Raw genomic sequence first — 21,404 nt, 5'->3', positions numbered from 1 at the left:
TTCAGCCTCCAGAGGGATTGTACAAGAAGTGTAATTTCCTAATTGCTCATGCCTAAAAATTATAGAAAATGTCTTTGTTATTTCCATAAAATTTGCTTTAGTGACCAGGATAGGCAAATTTTGCAGTTTACCTATTTAAGATGTGAAAATGCCAAATTTTCATCTTTTCTTTCATATAAAGACTTAAAAACCAACATATGAATCAAAATTTTTTTAAAAAATTCTGTTTTTATTGATTTTGAAAAACATACATACAGAAAGTGCAATCGAATACAATAAACTAATCTCATAGAAGCACTTATATATAACAAATATTGATTAGAATAAACCTTCTATCTTATAATCCCTCCCGTCCACCCTCCCTCTCTTTACTGGAAGTATAACTTGTAATAACAGATCTGGTAAATAGATTAATTTATGACAACTTCTGTTACCTTGAATGTTACAAAATCATCTAATGGACCCCAGAGTTCTTTAAATTTCCGGGTAGCGCCCTTATGTTCTGGTAGAATTTTTTCATATCTATAATACATACATAGCGTTTCCCACCAGAATGGAGAATTTAACCTATCACATTGCTTCCAATTTCTAATTATCATATGTAGAGCTACATTTGTCATTATCAAAAGGAATTTGTCCTTATGTTTTTTAAGAGGGTTAATGGAATGGGAACTTCAAGAATAAGATTTATCTTGCTCCATATGGATTTTCAAAAAATTAATATTAAAGGGCATTGAAATAAAAGGTGATCTAGAGCAGTGTTCTTCAACCCCCGGTCTGTGGACCAGTGCCGGTCCATAGAAATTTCCTGCCGGTCCACAGGACTGGCAAGTGCATCAGGCCCAAGACAGTGCTCTTCAGAGATTGGTGAGATCGATGCGGCGTTGTCTTCAGGCCGGTTCCCTCTTCCTCAGTGCAGCAGTGCACAAAGCCATGGGCAGAGGCTCCTACGTGTGTCCTGCACCTGAACTGGAAGCCTTCTCTCTGATGTCACATCAGAGGGAAGGCTTCCAGATGAGGCGCGGGACATGCGAGGAGCCACTGCCCATGGCTTTGTGCACTGCAGCACTGAGGAAGAAGGAGCCGGCCCGAAAATAACACTGGGGGGCAGGCCAGAAGACAAGGCACAGCATGGAGGGAGAGAGATGACGACAATAGGGGGGAATGATTTTTATTTTTTAATTTGGTGATTGATTTGCATCTGGTGTCTTTTCAGAAAGAAATGCTTTTGTTTCTTTTCATCTGGGGTTGTACTGCATTCAGTCTTGCACCTTAGGGTTTGTTTGTATATATTAGTACTTTTAATTTTTGGTCCTATATTTGCGTGGGGTTATCTGTGTTCTGGTAGGAATTAATATTGAGAAGCATACAGTGTGCTTTGTGTAGTTTAATTTTGTGGTTAACCATTATATGTTGTTAATACGATTATATTGTATGTGTGTATATATGAAAAATGAATGGAAAAAATGGTGTAACAATTAGTACTATTATGGGGACGGGGTCTGGGGTAGAGATTGGGTGGAGATGGGCGGGGTCTGGCCCACAACTTAGCACAGTGTTCTTCAACTGCCGGTCCACAAAATAATTATTTTATTTCTGCCGGTCCATAGGTGTCAAAAGTTTGAAGAACACTGATCTAGAGTTCCCACCTCTAGATTACAGTGTCAGCATTTATTTGAGTTTGCATTATTTACTTTGTGTAATCTCACCGGCGTATGAATTTGCCATATGAATCACAATTAACATGTACAAGGGGGTGCTGAAAAGTTCTCAGCCCAACCAAGAAGAAAATGATGTGGATATTGTTCAATCAATGATCTGAAACAATGTTAAAACATAGAATTTTGTTTCTGCAAATTGGCACTTAGCAAAATAAGACAACACTCTTTTCAGCTACAGTGGCAAAATAATACTCAACATTTGGAAATTTGGTTGGTTGGACTGAGACATTTTCAGCACTCACTCATATTTATGTTGAAGTTATACATAGATGATCACAGAAGATTTAGAAGTGAGCAGTTTTTCAAGATTTGCGATTATATTGTTAGTCACTTTCAGAAATCAGCCCCGAGATGTAGTCTCCCATTATGTTCTCATTATATTGTCCTTGGTAACAGCATTTGAAGTCCAGTATATCCTGGTGAAAGCGTTCACCTTGCTCTTCTGAGTATAGCACCCATGCTCTCCTTGAATGTCTCAAGATGAGCATCGAGGGCATGGACTATGAGAGACATGCTATAGCCCATTTTTTACTGAAATTTTTCACCAGATTCTCAATCAACTCCACATAGTTTTTGACCTTGTGATTGCCCAGGAAGCCCTGGACCACTGTGACAAAAGCTGTTCCAAGCCGCTTTCTCCTTCCTATTTAGCTTCTTGGGGAAATTCCTTGCAGTCCAGGATGATCTTTTATCTGTGGTCTGACAAAGACATGAGCTTTGACCTTTGCCTCAGACAGATTAGGGACGATGTCTTGAAGGTACTTGAAGGCTGCAAAGTCTTTATCTAGAGCTCCAACACATTGTTTCATTAGGCCCAATTTGATGTACAGTGGTGGCATCAGCACCTTCTGGGGGCCCACCAGTAGTTCCCATTTGACATTGTTTCTCCCCACAGAGAACTTAGTCCACTGTGAACAGTCCCACCTTTGGTAGTACGCTTCTGCGTCCCTGCTGTCCCAAAGGCAGCAATATCAGGGAAACTTGGTAAATCTGCCTTGGAGACCCATTAGGAATGCCACCATTTTGAAGTCTCTAATGACTTCCCAACCATACTTATCTTACATCAAGGCACCTTGTAAGGTCTTGATGCTGCTATAATCCTCTTTGAGGTGCACTAAGTGATCCAGTAGAAGAGACGGGTACTTGTTCCCATTATGGAGAAGCATGGCTTTGATTCTCCCAGATGAGCTGTCAGTGAAGAGATGCCACTTTTTGGGTTACAGGCAATTCCAATTGCCTCAAACAGACTAGTCACATTATGGCAGAAGCAGAGCCCATCTTCATAGGCGAAGAAGGTAGAAAAAGCTTGCTGGTGCTTTCTCTGATCTGTAACTTGCACGCTTTCATCCAATAAGTTTCACTTCTTGAGCCTAGACATCAAAAGGGCACCTAAGTTTACTCAGATTGGAATCAATCTGGAATGCTTTGGAAAAATTGGTAAATCTCAAAATATCAGTATCCTGGTCAGAAAAGCAAAGTTTGAGGGGAATGATAACCATTTTCTATACTTTGTAGCATAGGCAATTAAGAAAGAACACATTACTCAGGAACAAAAAAATAATAAAATGTTGTTACTTAGTGTTATGAGGGGAGCCATCTCTTCCATCAATGAATGAAGGACAGGGGTCATTATGTGAAGGAAGATATATTTTTTGTAGTGACTGGAAGTTGGGAGTAACACTGTGTTCCTTTTCCCTTGCTAGCACTCCCTCAGGTAACAGCATCAGTGCTGCAGAGCTCACCTGTGCCATGATTCTCTGTCTCTCCAGGTGAGTATGCCGTTTTGTTTTTTATGACTGTCTCTAACTCCCTCCTGTTTCTCTTTCTTGCTGTCTTTCAGTTTCTCATTAGCTGTTTCCTTCTTGTGATTCCTCTGTATTCTTTTTTTTCTTCTTTTTCTGACTGAACTAAATAACACTCCTTTACATGCCTGTCATTAGGATATTATTGTGGACAATCTCGCTTCTTACTCATTTCCATATAGCTATCGGTAAAAAATTATGGCCTGCCCAAGTTTCAATACTAATTTCAGGACAGACGTTCTCAATTCAGTCCAGGGGACATACCTATTCACTCAGGTTTTCAGGATATCTACAATGAACATGCATAAGAGAGTTGCAAGTTTATTTCATGAACATTAATTTGTGGATATCCAGAAAAATGGACTGGCCAAGTGTTTCCCAGGGCAGGTTTGAGAATCTCTTTTTTAGAAAGACTGGTGGGGAGAGGTTGATCGCAAGTAGAGCTCCTCTACTTCTCTCCAACCACACTCCTCTGTGGCCTAAAGAATTACCCAAAATATCTACTTAATCCCCCCTTTTAACAAACCATACAAGAGGTTTTTAGCGCTGGCTGGCACGCTGAATGCTCTGTGCTCCTCAGATAGTCTTAGGCCTCCTTTTATGAAAAAGCAATAGCAGTTTCTAGCGCAAGGAGCCGTCATGAATGGCCTATGCTGCTCCCGACGCTCATTGAGTTCCTATAAGCATCGGGAGCAGTGCAGACCATTCAATGCGGCTCTCTAAGCTATAAACTGCTAATGCAGTTTAATAGAAGAGGTGGTTAGAGTTCCTGTGAACGTCGGAACAACGCAGAGCAATCAGCATGCCGTCCGGTACTAAAAACCTCTTGTGTGGTTTTGTAAAAGGATGGGGAGGGTAAGTGCACTAAATACTCTGGTAGAGAGTGCTTATTGATGCAGAACTATTTGCCAACAAATAAAATTTAATATAATAAACTCTTTACACAGGTAAACAAATACTTTGCCTATCTTGCTGCAGTTTGATCTTTTAGCAACTTTTGATATAGTTCATCATGATATACTGATCTGTTTATTTTCTGAGATAGGCCTGGATCAGAAAGTACTGAGATGGTTTACATCAGGGGTGTCCAACCTGGGGCCCCGTGAAGTATTTTGTGCGGCCCCGGTCAAGGGCGATGCAGTGTTTTCCTCTGCTGCCCCCAGGTGTCTACTGTCTTGCTGGCTCCCTCCTCTGTCTTGCTGCAGTGTTTGCGTGGCCCCAGAAACTTTTTTCAGCCAATGCAGCCCAAGGAAGTCAAAAGGTTGGACACCCCTGGTTTACATGTTTTCTAATACTACGCACCTATGAGGTATTGATGGTGAAACATCTGCTCCATGGAAATCTGCCTGTGGAGTTCCACAGGGTTCCCCGTTGTCTCCTTTAGTTTTTAACATTAATGTAACTACATTAAAGAACTTCATTTTAGCTGTTTCTGAAGCAATTTTTACATATGCGGATGATATTTTTATTCTATTAGAAGTTGATCCAAAACTGAGCAACTTCGATCTAAATATAACTTATTATATTTCCAGACTTCAAATATGAGCTACCTCTGTTCAAACGAAATTTAATTCAGCCAAGACAAAATTATTATGGTTTGGCCCAAAAATTGAACAGTTACCTCTCTCTGTAACTTTGAATTCTGGAGAATCTTTGAAAATTGAATTTTCTTGTAGAGTTCTATTGGACTGTTCTTTATCATTTCAATGTCAGGTTAATCACCTTTCAAAGAAATGTTTTTTCATCTTACGAATGTTAAGGAAGGTTAGACATCTGTATCACCAGCAACATTTTGCGGTATTGGTGCAAGCTATTATCCTAGTACAATTAGATTACTGTAATTTAATTTTTATAGGCCTGAGTAAGAGGAATCTAAAATGGTTACAACTAATCCAAAATACAGCAGCAAAGCTAATATTTGGTAAGAGAAAGTTTGATCATGTGCCTCTTCTTTTGAGAAAGCTTCACTGGCTCCCCGTCTATCTTAGAGTACAGTTTAAATGCACTTCTATGGTTTTTTAAATCAAACATGGGCTATTTACATCTTTGATTCCTCTGTCTTTGAATAATCAGAGATCTTCTGATTCTAGAAAATCTCAGAAATTTAAACGGTCTTTCCCATCTTTAAAAGGAATAAAATATATTGGCAATATTACTCAATCTTTCTCATATACTTTTACAATGATTTGGAATGGGATTCCCTCTTCTGTTAGAACTCTTCTCTCCTTACAGATTTTCCGTAAATCTATGAAAAACTGTTATTTCAACAGTTCTTAGAAAATTGTGCAAAATTAGTTACCATATTTTTTGCTCCATAAGATGCACTTTTTCCACTCCCAAAAAGGGGGTGGAAATAAGGGTGCGTCTTAAGGAGTGAATGTAAAAAAAAAAACCCAAACAAGACCCGTACCTCCTTTTGGCATCCCAGCGGTCCAGCGCACTTTCCGCGCTCCTGCCTGGGTTCTGCTGCTCTCTTCCGGCAGCATCAGCGGCACAGCGGTGCAGGAGGCAGGCACGCGCTTTTTCCATGCCTGCTTGGTCCCTCACTGTGCTCCGAATGGCTGCCTATCCCATCACACCAGCACTTCGCACAGCCCACTCCTTACCTGTCAGCAAGCGCAGCACCTTTTAAGGCCCTTGTAATGGCACACAAAAGATTCCACCAAAAACCCTCCACAGCATCCAAGCTACAGCCACATACCCCTAACCGCTCTCTTTGCTCTGACTCATAAAGGCAGCTCAGCATCCTTCCAAGAAGATAACTCAAAATGGAAATGGCAAGCAAATGCTCTTACAGCCACTTTCTTCTACGACTATGGAACCAATTACCTACTCAGATCAGATCACTGGACTCACTGATGGCCTTCTGAAAAGCGTTGAAGACCTTCCTCTTCCTCTTCATCTTCCACTAAAATGCCCAATGGATAGACTTCTTTGTATACTTCTGTCTCTACCCCTCATTTCCTTCTTGCATTGTGAATGTCTTTTTGTAACCCATTCTGAGCTTTTGGGAGGAGGGGATAAAAATCTAAATAAATAAATATTTTATTCTAATTATATCTTATGTCTCCTTTTAGTGACTTTTTTTGCCCTCTTTTCCAGTTCATCTTGATACTGTTTCTATACTTAGCTTTTATTTGCAGTACACTAAATAAAGCTGGGGAGAGTGTGGCGCAGTTTCATTTTCAGTTGTATACGGTTTCGCTGCATTCGTTGCCAGCTATTAAGTTTGTGTTTTTAAAGAGAACTTATTGCACTACTTGGATATAGGAATTAATACATCTAGGGTTTTATCATTTTACAACAAGACTCCAAAGGCAGGCTTTCTTGGGCCGAAACACAATCTTGTCATTTTAAAATAAAAGGATTGAGCACCATCTGTTCTCCTTCATTGTTGTTTTCGCAATGGTTAAAGCTACAGCCTCAGCACCCTGAGGTTGTGGGTTCAAACCCACGCTGCTCCTTGTGACCCTGGGCAAGTCACTTAATCCCCCCATTGCCTAAGGTACATTAAATTGATTGTGAGCCCGCCGGGACAGACAGGGAAAAATACTTGAGTACCTGAATAAATTCATGTAAATCGTTCTGAACTCCCCTGGGAGAACGGTATAGAAAACTGAATAAATAAATAAATAAAATGAGAAATGTGAACTTCCTTTGCCTTCTATCTCCTTACTCTCTTAGCTCTTTGAAGAGCTATCTTCCCATCTTTTCAAACAATAGAGCTTAAATGCTGTTAAACAACCTTCTACCTCTGTCCAGGATGCACTGTTCCTATAGTAGCAACATTTGAATATTTGAGTTGACTTATTTGGGGATTCATGGGGCAGGCTGGTAATCTCCCAGCAGATATAAGAGACTTGAACTCTACTATTGTATACAACTTTCCTATACTATTTTAGTACTTATGGTGCTCAACAAACAGCTATGTGTTCTCTCACCTGGTTTGCCTCAGGGGTTGTTGGCCCCTACCTTTCTCCATATGCCTTCCAATTTGGTTCTTATTAGAGAGTCTTTGCAGATGGTTTCTTTTCTTCCCACAAGAAAGTTGATAGTTTAGTTCATTATTTATAGTCTCTAAACCTATGAGTATAAGAAGTGGGATGCATGCAAGTTTGGTTGGAGGGAAGGTGATCTTTTTCTGACTACATAGCTGGATTAATCTTTTGCAGGCAAATCCCTCAGGCCACAGCATCCATGAAGGCAGGACGATGGGATCGGAAGAAGGTATGCAGAGGGTATGAGTAGCTACAAGTTGGATAAGGTGCTGTTAAATTGAAGTGTCTGCTGTCGCTGATAAAACACTGAGTTGTGTGGATATTGCAGGTTACTGCTATGTCACTTATGACTTCCAAACACTGTTAAAATCATTCTTGTCAATGGACTGTGAAGAATAGATTGTGATCGCTCTATGCAGCGTTTATGTTGGTACTGCTATGGTTTGCTTGATACTTTATTTATGGGTTATTACACTTGATATTTTGCCCTCATGAACGCACAGTAGAGCGGTTTACAATCAATGATAACACTGGCCAACACTAAGGGCTCCTTTTATCAAGCCGCACTAGCGGTTTAATGTGTGTAATAGCACGCGTTAAACCGCCGGCTGCGCTAGCCGCTACCGCCTCCTCTTGAGCAGGCAGTAGTTTTGGCCAGCGCTGGGGTTAGCGTGTGATGAAAAGTCACGCGCGTTAACCCCGCTAGCGTGGCTTAGTAAAAGGAGCCCTAATTTTAGTGCCTCAAATGTTAGACCTGTTTCTGGGTATATTTGACCTGCTGATTCTAAAAATGGCACCAGTTTTCTCCTATTAGCTCTAGTTTTTGAGATACAGAACATGTGCCATATACAACTCTTCACTCTGCCCATTAAAAAATCAGGATATTTTAATGTAGTGTTTAAATTAATATCTTTTAAGTATGAAGGAAACATTAAAAAATGAAAAGAAAAGTTTAAACATGAAAATCTACTTATTTCATACCAAAAGCACAAATTTATGATACAAACTTTCTAGTCATTTTACACACAAGAAACTCCTTTTGTAAGACTTTTGAGAGTGGGATCTGCCAGGACAATCCCGCATAAGATTCCAACAATAGTCTGTCATCGTGTAAATCTCATCTTCCTTGGTATTGGGCTTTCATGGTTTTTGTCTTGGTGAAATCTTTCATCTTGCTCTTTGCTTAAGTCACTAAGGTACTCTGGAAAGTGATCTAAGTGACAGCAGAAGGACTTTAAATAATCATGTTACAGCCAAGCATGTTGAAATGAAAGAGCATATCTTCTACTAATTGTGTGTGGTTGTCTGCCTTCTTTCTACCAAGAAAGTTTTTCACAAGAAGAACAAATGAAGATCAGGCACATGATTCGATTTAATTCATTGATGCTATGAAATGTGGGTCATTTATAAGTTGTCTGATCTGTGGACCATCGAAAATTCCTGCCTTTAGTTTTTCCATAAGTCCAGGTAACATATGCACTATGTATTCAATACACAAACCATCTTTATTCAAAGCCTTTACAAATTGTTTCATCGGGCCTAGCTTTATATGTAGTGGTGGCAGTTTGATTCTGTCTCATGCTACCAAAGGTTCATTGGTTACATTTTGTCCTCCAGCCACCATATATTCCCTCGGAGGCTAATCATTTTTTTGCCCAGTGTTCATGTTTGGCTATCCCAAAGGCATAAAAAGCACTTTGTTGACCAAGAAGAAAATCACCCATTGATGCTCTTGGTAATTTATCTTTTTCAAGACTAAAGAGATGACCTTGTACTCTTCTTTCATCCTGGTGGAATGACTGATTTGGAATAGAACCATAAATTCAACCATATATAAGAATTTAGAGCTTATGAGGTCTATCTAATGCAATTTTCTGAATCAGCACCCCAAATAACCCCAGGAGCAGGTCAAAAAACCAAGGCGCATGAAAAAAAAATATTTGTTGGCATATGTAATTCAAATACAGTGGAACCTTGATTTTGCGAGCATAATTTGTTCCAGAAGCATGCCCGTAAACCAAAGTACTCGTATATCAAAGCAACTTTCCCAATAGGAGTTAATGGAAACGTGGGCGATTCGTTCCTATCGTTCCTTTTTACTAAACCGTGATAGCGGTTTTTAGCGCAAGGAGCTGCGCTGAATGCCCTGCACTGCTCTCGATGCTCATAGGCTCCCTGCGCTAAAAACTACTTTTGTGGTTTAGTAAAAAGGGGCCATAGTGCAAAATATAGACAGCAGCTACAGCAGCAGGACACACTTTGATCACTAAATTGAAAATAAAATCATTTTTCCTACCTGGTTGCACTTTATTCTTCTGACTGTGCATCCAATATTTCTTCCCTTCTTTCAGCCTTCTGTATGCTTCCAGACCTCATTCCCTCCATCAACTTTTTCTTCCTCTCTCCCTGCTCCCTCCCCTTTCTTTCTTTCTGGCTGTCTTTCTCTCTCCATGCCCCCTTTCTCTTCCTGTCCCCCCTTTCTTTCTTTTTCCCTTTTTTCTTTCTGTCTCCCTGCCTGCTCCCAAGCCACTACCGCTGCCATCGGGGAACAGGCCTCCAAACCACCGCCGCCCCAAGCTCTCCCTACTTCCCCACACAGAAGTGTCAGGCCGACCAGATTTCCGCTCCCTGACATAATTTCTGAAGTCAGAGAGGAAGTTCCGGGCCAGCCAGGTACTGATTGGCTGGCCCGGAACTTCCTCTCCGACATCAGAATTGACGTCGGGTGGGGAAAGTTGGTCGGTTCGGTGCTTCTGAGTTGGGAAGCAAGTAGAACGCGAAGGCAACACAATCGACTCGCGTTGCCTTCGCAATCTACTGGTCGATCAAATGATACCCATACCCCTTCCTATTTCTTATGTTATAGTGATGATCAATTGCTTTGGTACAAACTGAAGGGGACACTACAGCCACTGGAGAAGGAGAGAGAGTTGAAAAATATAAATTTCATTCTTTTGCAACATATCTACCAGAAAAAAGATTTTGAGGTAAGAACCTAATCTTCCACACTGACAAGAAGTACATTCCAAATTAAAGAGCTGCACAGGAACAAGGCTGTTTGGAATGCCACAGGGATCCCTTCCAGACTTGCGGGGATGGAAATAGTTTCCTTGGGGCTCTCACAGGACTGCCTACTTGCCTATCTCTGTTCAGTGCTTCAACAGGCTGCCAGCAGCAGTTCCTCTGACAGGCTGCTGACAGCTGACCTAGAGGCTTCCCTCTGATGTAAAATGCATCAGAGGGAGGGATTCCCTCTGATTTGTTTTATGTCAGAGGTGAGCTTTCTGGAAGGAAGGGAAACAGATGCTGCATAGGCTGGGGGAGGGAGGGAAACAAATGCTGCAGGAGCTGGAAAGGTGCAAAGGGTAATATCTCTTAGATACAAAAATGCTGTTATTTTAACTTATCTTTTATTAAATAAGCTCAGATATCTGCTTATTGCAGTAAAGCAGGTGTGTCCAACCTGTGGCCTGAGGGTTGCATGCGGCCCCATGAAGTATTTTGTGTGGCCCCAGTCGAGGACGAAGCAGTGTTTTTTTCTGCTGCCCCCGAGTGTTTACCGTCTTGCCGGCTCACTCCTCTGTCATGCTGCAGCGTTTGCGCGGCCCCAGAAACATTTTTTTTGGCCAATGCGGCCCAGGGAAGCCAAAAGGTTGGACACCCCTGCAATAAAACCTTTGTGCCCAATTTGTGCCCCATTTAGGAGAGGAAAACTCATCCTGGGAAACTCCTCCTGAACTTGTATCCAGGATTAAGCAGCTGATCCTGGATACACCACATTCTCTGGCAACAAATTCCAGAGTTTAATTACATGTTGTGTGAAGGAATATTTTTTGGGGCTAGTTTTAAATTTACTACTTAGTAGCTTCATTGCATGCCTCCTAGTACTAGTATTTTGGAAAAAGTAAACAATCAATTCAAATCTACCCTTTCCACTCCGCACAGTATTTTATAGACCTCTATTGTATCACCCGGAGCTGTCTCTTCTTAAAGCAAGTCTCTTCTTCAAGTGCTCTAGCCGCTTTATCTTTTCCTCATAGGGAAGTCATCCCATCCCTTTTATCATTTTCGTCTTCCTTCTCTACACCTTTTCTAATTCCGCTATATCTTTTTGAGATATGGTGACCACAGTTGCACATAGTATTTGAGGTGTGACTGTATCATAGAGCGATACAAGGGCATTATAACATTTTTATCTTTGGTTTTCATTCCTTTCTGTATGATTCCTAACATTCTATTTGCTTTCTTAGCCGCAGCAGCACATTGAGTTGAGGTTTCAACATGTCTTCAACAATGACACCTCGATCTTTTTCCTGGGTAGTGACTCCTAATATGAAACCTTGCATCACATAGCTATAGTTCAGGTTCCTCTTTCCCATATGCATCACTTTGCATTAAATGTCATCTGCCATTTGGTTGCCCAGTCTTGTAAGGTCCTCTGAAAAATTTTCACAATCCTCTTACGATTTAACAACTTTGAACAACTTTGTGTCATCAGCAAATTTAATTATCTCACTAGTTATTCCCATCTCTAGACCATTGATAAATATGTTAAAAAGCAGCGGTCACAGCACAGACCCCTGGTGAACTTCGCTATTTACCTTCTCCATTAAAAATATTGACCAAACCTATGTTTTGTTTTCGGTCTTTCAACCAATTCTTAATCAATAATAGAACATTACCGTCTATCCCATGACTTTATAATTTCCTCAGAAGTCTTTCATACACCTGATGGGCCGCCGCGGGAGCGGACCGCTGGGCAGGATGGACCTCTGGTCTGACCCAGTGGAGGCAACTTCTTATGTTCTTATGAGGTACTTTTTCAAATGCCTTTTGAAAATCAAAATATACAATATCAACTAGCTCACCTTTATTCACATGTTCATTCCTTGTCCAGTTTTTGGGTTGGTCAATAGAGATTTTTGTTTCGAACATATGCCAGCTCTTGAAAACTAGTCAAGAAATGTTATATTAATCATATAAGAAATCACCCTTTTGTATTTATTAACCTTTATTTTCATGGAAGAAAGCATGGGATAAATATAGATAATCTCCCAAATAAGTCAATGGAATGCCAAAGATCAAGTAAAGTAGTATTAATTTGGACATTCTAGATGGGTATGTTGCTTCTTATCTACAATGAAAAATGTATGACCTTATAAAAATGTAATATTAATTTCTTCCTAGTTCATGGGAGCAGAGCTTCATGGGAAGACACTTGGCATTCTGGGACTAGGAAGAATTGGAAAGGAAGTAGCCATTAGGATGCAGGCCTTCCAGATGAAGGTACAGTATTGATTTATTAATGTATATTCCAGCTAAACACTAGGCAGACTACAACAAACCATCCATAAAAATTTATACAAACTCATCAATATCATATATAAAAGCAAAACAAAAAATAAACTACAAAACCTATCTACACTATGCCTTTACTGCCATTGCATCAGCAGATATGCCATCAGAAACAGTCTTCAACAACTACCTGAATTACATTCCTAGCAAGATGTATATAACTAGGGTTACCAGACGTCCAGATTTACCTGGACATGTTCTCTTTTTAGAGGACATGTCCAGATGGCTTTTCAAAACCTGGCACTTTGCCTGGGTTTTGAAAAGCTTCTTACTCAGGATAGGGTTGGGAGGGCATCTGCGCATATGTGGATGCAACATAGTGACATCACGCACATGCTCAGATGCCCTCCCGATGCGGCTCAGAGCACGAGAACAGGTTGAAGAGGCACAGCATTAAAATTAGTTTTTCACAGCAATCTGTGAACTACTGTCTGGCTAAGATAAACTTGGGTTTCAGTAAGTTATATCATTGTAGTTCTCTTTTTTAGCTCAGCAAAATCAGTTAGTCAATAGTGTAAACTTTGGAGTCTCTGTTAGGGTTTAATACAAAAGTGTTTTAGCCTAGATTAGTGTTTCAGGTCGCATTTCAGGGCATAATATCAGATTAAGGCACAAATAGCTGTTGAGGAAAGGCTCTGGTGTTATTTTAATTCCCTCTTTCCCAGCCTAAGGCAGAGCTTTTTGATTTATAGGCTCTTCAGCCAAACAGGAACAGGGCATTACTTTGGTATCTTTTTTCTGTCCTGTCTTTATTCTTCCACAGTATGGCTGGGAAACATCATATCATCAAAGCTGCTGCTCAGGTGATAACTTCTGTCTCTGTGCAGACAGAAAATGTTACCCAGGCAGAGGGAGTGGTTCCATGTGCAAGCTGTCTTCAGCTTGACTCTGTCGTGAAGGAAGCAAAGGAACTGAGAAAGGAGGTGCCAAGACTGAGAAGCATCCATGAGAATGAGAGGTACATCGATGAAATGGTTCATGAAGTGTCAAAGATTTCCAGCAGTGGGGAAGAAGAGGCTGTGCTGAGGGAAGACAGCTGGACTCAGATTATGGAACTGTGACTCCCCCTGCCTGTGAACTGAAGAACTGGTAAGCTGTCCTGGAAGTGGAGGAGATGAGAGCATCCCAAGGAGAAGAAGAACCAAAGCTTGAAATCCCAAAAATTACTGGATCCGTGACCACTAGGAGGTGTAAGGTAGTGGTAGTTGGCGATTCCCTTCTGAGGGGTTCAGAAGCATTCATATGCAGCATACGAGAGGTATGCTGTCTGCCTGGTGCCAAAATCCAAGATGTTACGGAGAGCTTGCCGAGACTCATCAAGCCTGATGACTATTATCTGATGCTGCTCATCCACATTGGCACTAACGATATTGCCAGGTACTCCTGCAAACGTAGTAGGGGAAGTAGTGTTATATGTTAAAGATCATATTTAAAGCCATACAATTGCAGGATCTGCAGGGCAAGGAAGAGGCACTATGGATCAATTTGGAAAGAGGGAATGGTGAATATATTTACACTGCTGTGATATACAGGCCTCCTTCACAGACGGAAGAAGTGGAAGAGATTTAATAGTAGACTTTCAGAATATATCTACAAAAGGGGAAGTTTTACTAATAGGTGATTTTAACATGCCTGATGTTGATTGGGGTATCCCTATTTTGGGGTCTTCTAGAAGTAGGGAGATTCTGAATTCTCTACAAGAACTGTTACAGCAGTTGGTAATGGAACCCACGTGGGAAGGGATCATACTGGACTTAGTGCTTACAAACGTGGAAAGCGTTTCTAATGTTACAGTGGGTGATCATCTGGCATCCAGTGATCACAGCATGGTACGGTTTAATATTAAGATGAGTATAGAAAGGGCTCATTCAAAAGCAAAGGTTCTAGACTTTATAAAAACTAACTTCTTAAGTGTCTCTCCAGACTGGCACAGCTCACTGATGGGTAATAGCTCACAATGACTAGCAGGTGGAGACTTGAGATAAACTTTGGCTGTAGTACAAGTGGGCTGTGCAGTCCCAAGTACATTCAGTCTGCTCTCAGTCTCCAGCAGGTGGAGCTGGTAATCCTGTGCAGTCTTCCCTGGTGTAGTGTAGGGCTGTTGGAATTTGTTTATAATATAATAACTTTATTTTTGTATACCGCAGTACCACAACAGTTCAGAGCGGTTTACAGAGGAAGAGACTGTACACAGACAGCGATGATACAGAAAGACTTTCAGGTTACCTTAGCAAGTCAAGAGTAGTCAGGTATATCTGGAGGCATATCAGAGATACAAGGCAGGAAGGGAGTCGGAGAAAGGCCTTCTGGTCCCTATCTGCGGTGCCAGATTGATTTGGGGGGGGGCCCTTTTGGGGGTTCATCTGACCTAGGGGTGTCACACTCGACGGGTCATCCTCCCCCCCCCATTTCCCCCACCTCCCTTAAATTTTTTCTGTAGAGGTGGCTTAGAGAGCTAGTGAGGTCTGTTCAAGTAACATTCTATTTAAAAAAAATTCTGAGGCAGTTCCAGTCTGAAGGGAAGCCTTCAATTGACTTTAATTGATAACCAGCACTTTTTTTTCTTTCAGCTAGTAGCGGATTGTGCAATGAGTACTTTTAAAGGGAAAAAGTGCTCTAGACATGAGGTCGATGCGGCCAGCCTATGCTTGTAGTGTGCCTGCCACCGTGAAGGGGAATCCTTGTTGGCTTCAGGTGCTGGCGAGAAGGGTTCCCCTTCACAAGTGCTTCATGCGTCAGAAGCAGGCAGTGGGGAAGCCCAGGCTTTGCCTACTGCCCACACAGGGATTTCCCCAGCCATCAATGGTCAGGGAAATAAGGTTTCCCTTACTGCTGATAGTGCTGGGGATTCCCTTACCACTTCTGCTGGATTGCCTGCTTTAGCGCCTAGGGCGGTTCAGGCTTCTTTGCTGCTGCAGGCCTCGGGGGAGTTTTTTTTTCAGTGGGTTTTGCATCAGTGTTGGCAGGAAGCTCCTCCATTTGTTTACAACCTCAGGTGACCTTCCCCCTGTATTGGAGAGACAGTGGCAGGTTTCTGCTGAGTCTCCTGTTTTGGCAGTGAGTCCTAATGTGTCCTCAGGGTTTTTTTCCCCTGATTTTGTGTTAACCTAGTGTAAGGCGGCCGGGGGTCCTGTTTCCTCTTTGGGGGTCTCGGGGTTTTGGGGGGGACTTTACTTTCTGCATCTATCCCTGTTCGGCCCCCCTCTAAGCCGGTTCCGATCAAGTTCCCCCACCCCCCATACACAGCTTTGTTCAAGCAGCCGAGGGTCTCGTGAGCCGATGATTATTTTGTTTGGGGGAAGCAGTTTTGCTGGATGAGGACTTGGATCCCTTGGGGGACCACAGGATCCTCTCGGGGGGGGGGGGGAAGCTGCTGGCAGGTGTTTTACTGAGCTGCAAGGTGTGCATTTTTCAGCGGGAAGAGCTCCAGGAGCTTATTCTTCAGGTTTCGTTGGTTTTGCGTTTTGAGGAGGACGCAAAGGAGCCCCCGCGTGTGGTGGACCCCCCCTTCCTCGGGATCCGCTTGGTCTCCCGCTCTTTTTCTATGCATCAGAATATTTGTGATATTATGCTTGTGCAATGGAAGGCACCGGAGATGCCTTTTTGTTTTGCGTGGACTATGGCCCACCTTTATCGCATCCCGGAGAGGGATAGGGATACCTTGAAGTCGCCTGTGGTGGATGCGGTGGTTTTGGCCATCGCACGTCAGTATGTGGTGCCGGTTGAGGGTTGCTCAGCTTTGTGAGACTCTGCTTAAGAAGAGAGACTATCCTACGTTCCTCAGAGTTTTGATGTGGCTGCCCTGGTGGTCCATGCGGTGATGTGGCGGTCTTGTTTTTGGTGGTCCAAATGTATTCTTGACTGGGAGTCTAATGACTGGTCCTTGGTGGATCAGGAGGTAGCTAAGATTGAGATGGGCGCTGCTTTTCTCTTGGATGTCATGAATGATCTGTTGTGGGCTTCAGCCAAGCCCTTGGCTTGTTGTGGGCTTCGGTCAAGCCCATGGCTCTCGGTGTGGCCACTAGTTGTACCCTGTGGCTCCGGGTTGGTCGGCAGATGTGGCATCTAAGGCTAAGCTTACGAAATTTCCCTTTTGGTGAGGATCTGGATAAGTTGGTTCAGACCTTGACTGACTCTAAGAAGCCCTGTCATCCTGAGGACCATGCTCGCCACCTGCGCGGTGTGTGTTGTTCGGGGGCGTTTGCGTGATTTTCACTGCTACCGCCGTGGTCAAGGGGCAGCTTCTTTTCCTTCCACCGGGTCTGGGGCTGTTTCTTTCAGCACATGAAGTCCTTTTCCAAGTTTATTAAATAGTTTGATTTATCGCCTATTCAAAATTCTAGGCGATGTACAAATAGTTCAAAAATTTAGGTAACATATCATTCAGACATACAATAATTTTGCCGCCTGCCAAGCCAATGACTCCTTGCAGGCTCTTTCCCTGGTGCTGGTAGGCACCCAGTTGAAGGAGTTTTACCAGGGGTAGGCCAAGATCACAACAGACCAGTGGGTCCTGGAGGTGATTCAAGACGGGTATGTTCTGGAGTTTTCCTGACCCTTGCAGGATCGTTTTCTCTCTTGTCGGGCAGCTTGGAAGAAGCAGGCGTTTCGTCAGACACTGCAAAGGCTGTGCAACCTCAAAGTAGTGGTTCCAGTGCCTCCTTGGGAATTTCGCACTGGCAGGTATTCCATTTACTTAGTGGTGCCCAAGAAAGAGGAGTCTTTTTCGGCCTATCTTGGATTTGAAGGGAGTCAACAGGGGGCTCCGGGTTCCATCTTTTCATATGTCATTTTGGTGGTTGAGCCGGGGGGAATTCCTAACTTCTCTCAATCTGACCTGCATGCTCCTCTCAACCTACCTGCATGCTCCAATTTGGGCCTCCCATCAGAAGTTCCTTCCCTTTGTGATCTTGGGATGGTGCTATCAATTTTGTTCACTTCCTTTTGGTCTGACCGTGGCTCTGCGGACATTCACCAAGATTATGGTAGTCATGATGGAGGCCTTGTGCAAGGAGGTCATTCTGGTTCATCCCTTTCTGGACTACTGGTTGATCCGAGCAAAATAGTTTTAGGAGAGCTCCCGGGTTACGGTTCGGATTGTGGAGTTCCTGCAGTTTCTGGAATGGGTAGTCAACTTGTCCAAGAGTCGGCTGGCACTGTCTCAGTGACTGGAGTACCTTGGGGTACTCTTAGATACACTGGCTTGAAGAAAGTCTTCCTTCCAGAGATCCGAGTGAACAAGTTGCAGCCACAGATTCACCTTCTGATGGCTTCCAGGTGTTCTCGGGCGCAGGATTTTCTCCAGTTCTTGAGGTCGATGGTTGCCTCCCTAGATGTGGTTTGGTGGGCTCGGACTCATGTGGCCGCTTCAGTATGCTCTTTTTCAGTGGTGGTCACCTCAAATGCACACTCTGGACTCTCCTGTTCCTTTTCGGGGGTTGGTTTGTTGCAGCCTCCAAATGTGGCTACAGTCTTTCAATCTGGTGCAGGGAGTGAGTCTGGATCAGCCCCAGTTGACAGTGCTTCTCATGGACACCAGTCTCCTTGGCTGGGGAGCTCAGTGTCTTGGTCGCTCGGCTCAGGGTAGCTGGTCTCGAGAGGAGGTGTCTTGGTTGATCAATGTTCTGGAGACCAGAGCCATCCGGTTAGCATTGCTAGCGTTCCAGACATTACTGATGGACAAATCGGTTCAGGTTCTCTCGGACAGCTCCACAATGGTGGTTTACATCAATCATCAGAAGGGAACCAGGTGTTGTCTGGTGGCGCAGGAGGCAGCTCTGCTCATGGCCTGGGCAGAGGCTCATCTTCTAGACCTCTCGGCTTCCCACCTAGCGGGAGTGGAGAATATCCTCAGTCATCCTCAAACTTCCTCAATCATCACGTGCTAGATCCCGGAGAGTTGTATCTCAGTCCCAGCTGATTGTGCAGGCTTGGGGTCCAGTTCCAGCTGATTGTGCAGGCTTGGGGTCAGCCAGTCATGGACCTGATGGCTATGAGTGTCAACACCAAAGTGCCATGGTTCTTCAGTCAATGCATGGATGTTCAGGCTAAGGGGCTGGATGCTCTGGTGCAGCCTTGGCCGTCGGAGAGCCTCCTGTATTTATTTCTCCTGTGGCCGATGGTGGGCAGAGTCCGTCTTCACATTGCTGGGCACCCCGGTGGCTCCGGACTGGCCCAGGTGCCCGTGGTACGCAGATCTGGTTCGTCAGAAATAATTGTTAAGCAATTCAGCTTTATCCTTTTCAGCTTCTACATATTTATCCTCTTCATCCTCGAGCCTCACAGTGCCATTTTAACACTTCATCATATCAATTACATATCTAAAAAACTAGTCCCCCCAATTTTACTGATTGGCTATTGTAATGTTTTGTGTTTTTGTATTGTCTAGTCTAGTCTAGTTTGGGTCCCAGGTTCAGGCTTCAGAGGCAGTGGGAAGTAAATTGATATCCCTTATGGATACCGTCAGACAACACCTTAGTACAGGGAAAAAAATGCTTCTCATACAACTGGACTTAACTGCGGCATTCGACTTAGTGGATCACAACATCCTTCTACAGATCTTAGACGCAATAGGTATTTCAGATAAAGTTTACTCCTGGTTTGAAGGATTCCTAAAACTCAGAACCTACAGTGTAAAATCAAACAAAGAAAAGTCAGAATCCTGGTCAAACCCCTGCGGCGTACCACAAGGATCTCCACTATCCCCTACTCTCTTCAATCTCTACACGGCTTCTCTAGGAACGCATCTGGACAATCTGGGCATAACTACCTATAGTTATGCTGACGACATCACCATCCTCATCCCATACGATCATTCCAAACCTACCATGACAGACAAACTTCACCAAACACTTGAAACAGTCACAACCTGGATGAAAAATCACAAACTTAAACTCAACCAAGACAAAACCAAATTCATCCTTCTCGAAAATGACAAGATCCAAACCACAACCAACTTAGAGATAAACGCAATCAAATATCCCATCCAAACCACCATAAAACTACTTGGCATGACCATAGACAGATGCTGCACTATGCAACCGCAAATAAATAAAACAATTCAGAAATCATTCGCAATCATGAGAAACCTGAGACAAGTCCGAAAATTCTTTGAAAGAACACAATTTCAACTTATAGTACAATCTCTAATACTGGGTATATTGGACTACTGCAACATCCTCTTCCTTCCTTGCCCTGCAACTACGATTAGACAACTCCAAACAATCCAAAATACAGCTTTGAGACTCATCTACTCATTGAAAAAACATGACCACATTACGGATGCCTTCATCAACTCACACTGGCTTCCAATCCAAGAAAGAATCCAATTCAAATTCTACTGCATATTATTTAAAACCCTACACGGAGACAGCCCATCATACTTGAACAATCGCCTCATCCAAGCACCCACTACCAGACACAGAAAAACGCACTCCCCATTCATACCCCCCCAATCAAGGAAGTAAAAAGAACAAGACTACACGACGGCCTACTAGCCACTCAAGCCGCAAGACTGGACAACCAAATCTCCAACCTTCTGATGACCACCCCAGACTATAGGACATTCAGAAAGGAAATAAAGACCACACTTTTCAAGAAATTCCTGAAGCAGCAATAACATCACGACCTCTTAGTAACACTAAAACTGACGCTCGATCTACCCATTACTGCACTAATTAATAACAAAAGAACCTCCACTTTGACCACCTATCAACTCTACTACAAACCACCTCACCCTCAACAACCCGCTAAATGTCTATAAGATCTACAACCTACCTCTCTAGCTAATCATTGTAACTCTGTTTTTAAATTAACCTTTTGTAATCCGCCTTGAACCGCAAGGTAATGGCGGAATAGAAATCCCTAATGTAATGTAATGTAATGTAATAAGAGAACATCCAGGTGGTGCAGAAAAGTATATTATATACAAATAGGCTTTTACAAATATAAAGCATAAATTGGATTTAGAATTACTTATGTGTATGCATAAGAAAATTTGGCTGTCCTTCTGAAAATGGCTGAGAAGGGGTGTATGTCTGTGTGTGGGGATATGATAGAGCAGAGCAGAAAGTGCCTATGTCCTGCCTGAATGAATGGTGTGTGTGTCTGAATGGTGGGAGTATAGGTATGAAGAGGCAGAACAGACAAGAAGGGAGCAAGAAAAGAGGGGGGAAAAAACCAGATCAGGGTACTACAGCTTATTTTTATACATTTTTTAAAACATAGTAACATCCGGTATCTTCCTCTGTCATAATTTGGCATTTGTTTGAAACAATGGTCCTTAATTGGCAAGGGGGTATGACCCTTGTGGAGACTTGGTGGATGGAGTCAATCTTCTGGGACCACTTGTTCTACTTAAGCACCTGTTATCATATCTTATGAAAGTCCAGTGCTTTGCAAGATAGTCCCAAACGTTGGGTTTAAGACATATAGATTGGCAGGAACCATTCAGTCTATTTGTAAACATTCCCAGGGTCAGATTGCTCAATAGAATATCCCAGAATCCTTTACTTGCACTCTGGATATGC

At 42.8% G+C, this 21,404-nt stretch overlaps 1 protein-coding gene across 1 annotated transcript in view; it reads left to right on the top strand.

Moving 5' to 3' along the window:
- The window catches only part of PHGDH (phosphoglycerate dehydrogenase), a 93,544-nt gene that overhangs the window by 14,732 nt on the left and 57,408 nt on the right, over positions 1–21,404 (top strand). The window contains exons 3-5 of the mRNA XM_033946901.1: positions 3,425–3,490; positions 7,696–7,750; positions 12,709–12,807. Coding sequence (XP_033802792.1) covers positions 3,425–3,490; positions 7,696–7,750; positions 12,709–12,807 — 220 coding nt within the window. The remainder of the gene's footprint in view (positions 1–3,424; positions 3,491–7,695; positions 7,751–12,708; positions 12,808–21,404) is intronic.

This window comes from Geotrypetes seraphini, chromosome 5, assembly GCF_902459505.1.
Source record: "Geotrypetes seraphini chromosome 5, aGeoSer1.1, whole genome shotgun sequence".
Classification (NCBI taxonomy): Eukaryota; Metazoa; Chordata; class Amphibia; order Gymnophiona; family Dermophiidae; genus Geotrypetes; species Geotrypetes seraphini.
This window is presented reverse-complemented; position numbering and strand designations above follow the sequence as displayed.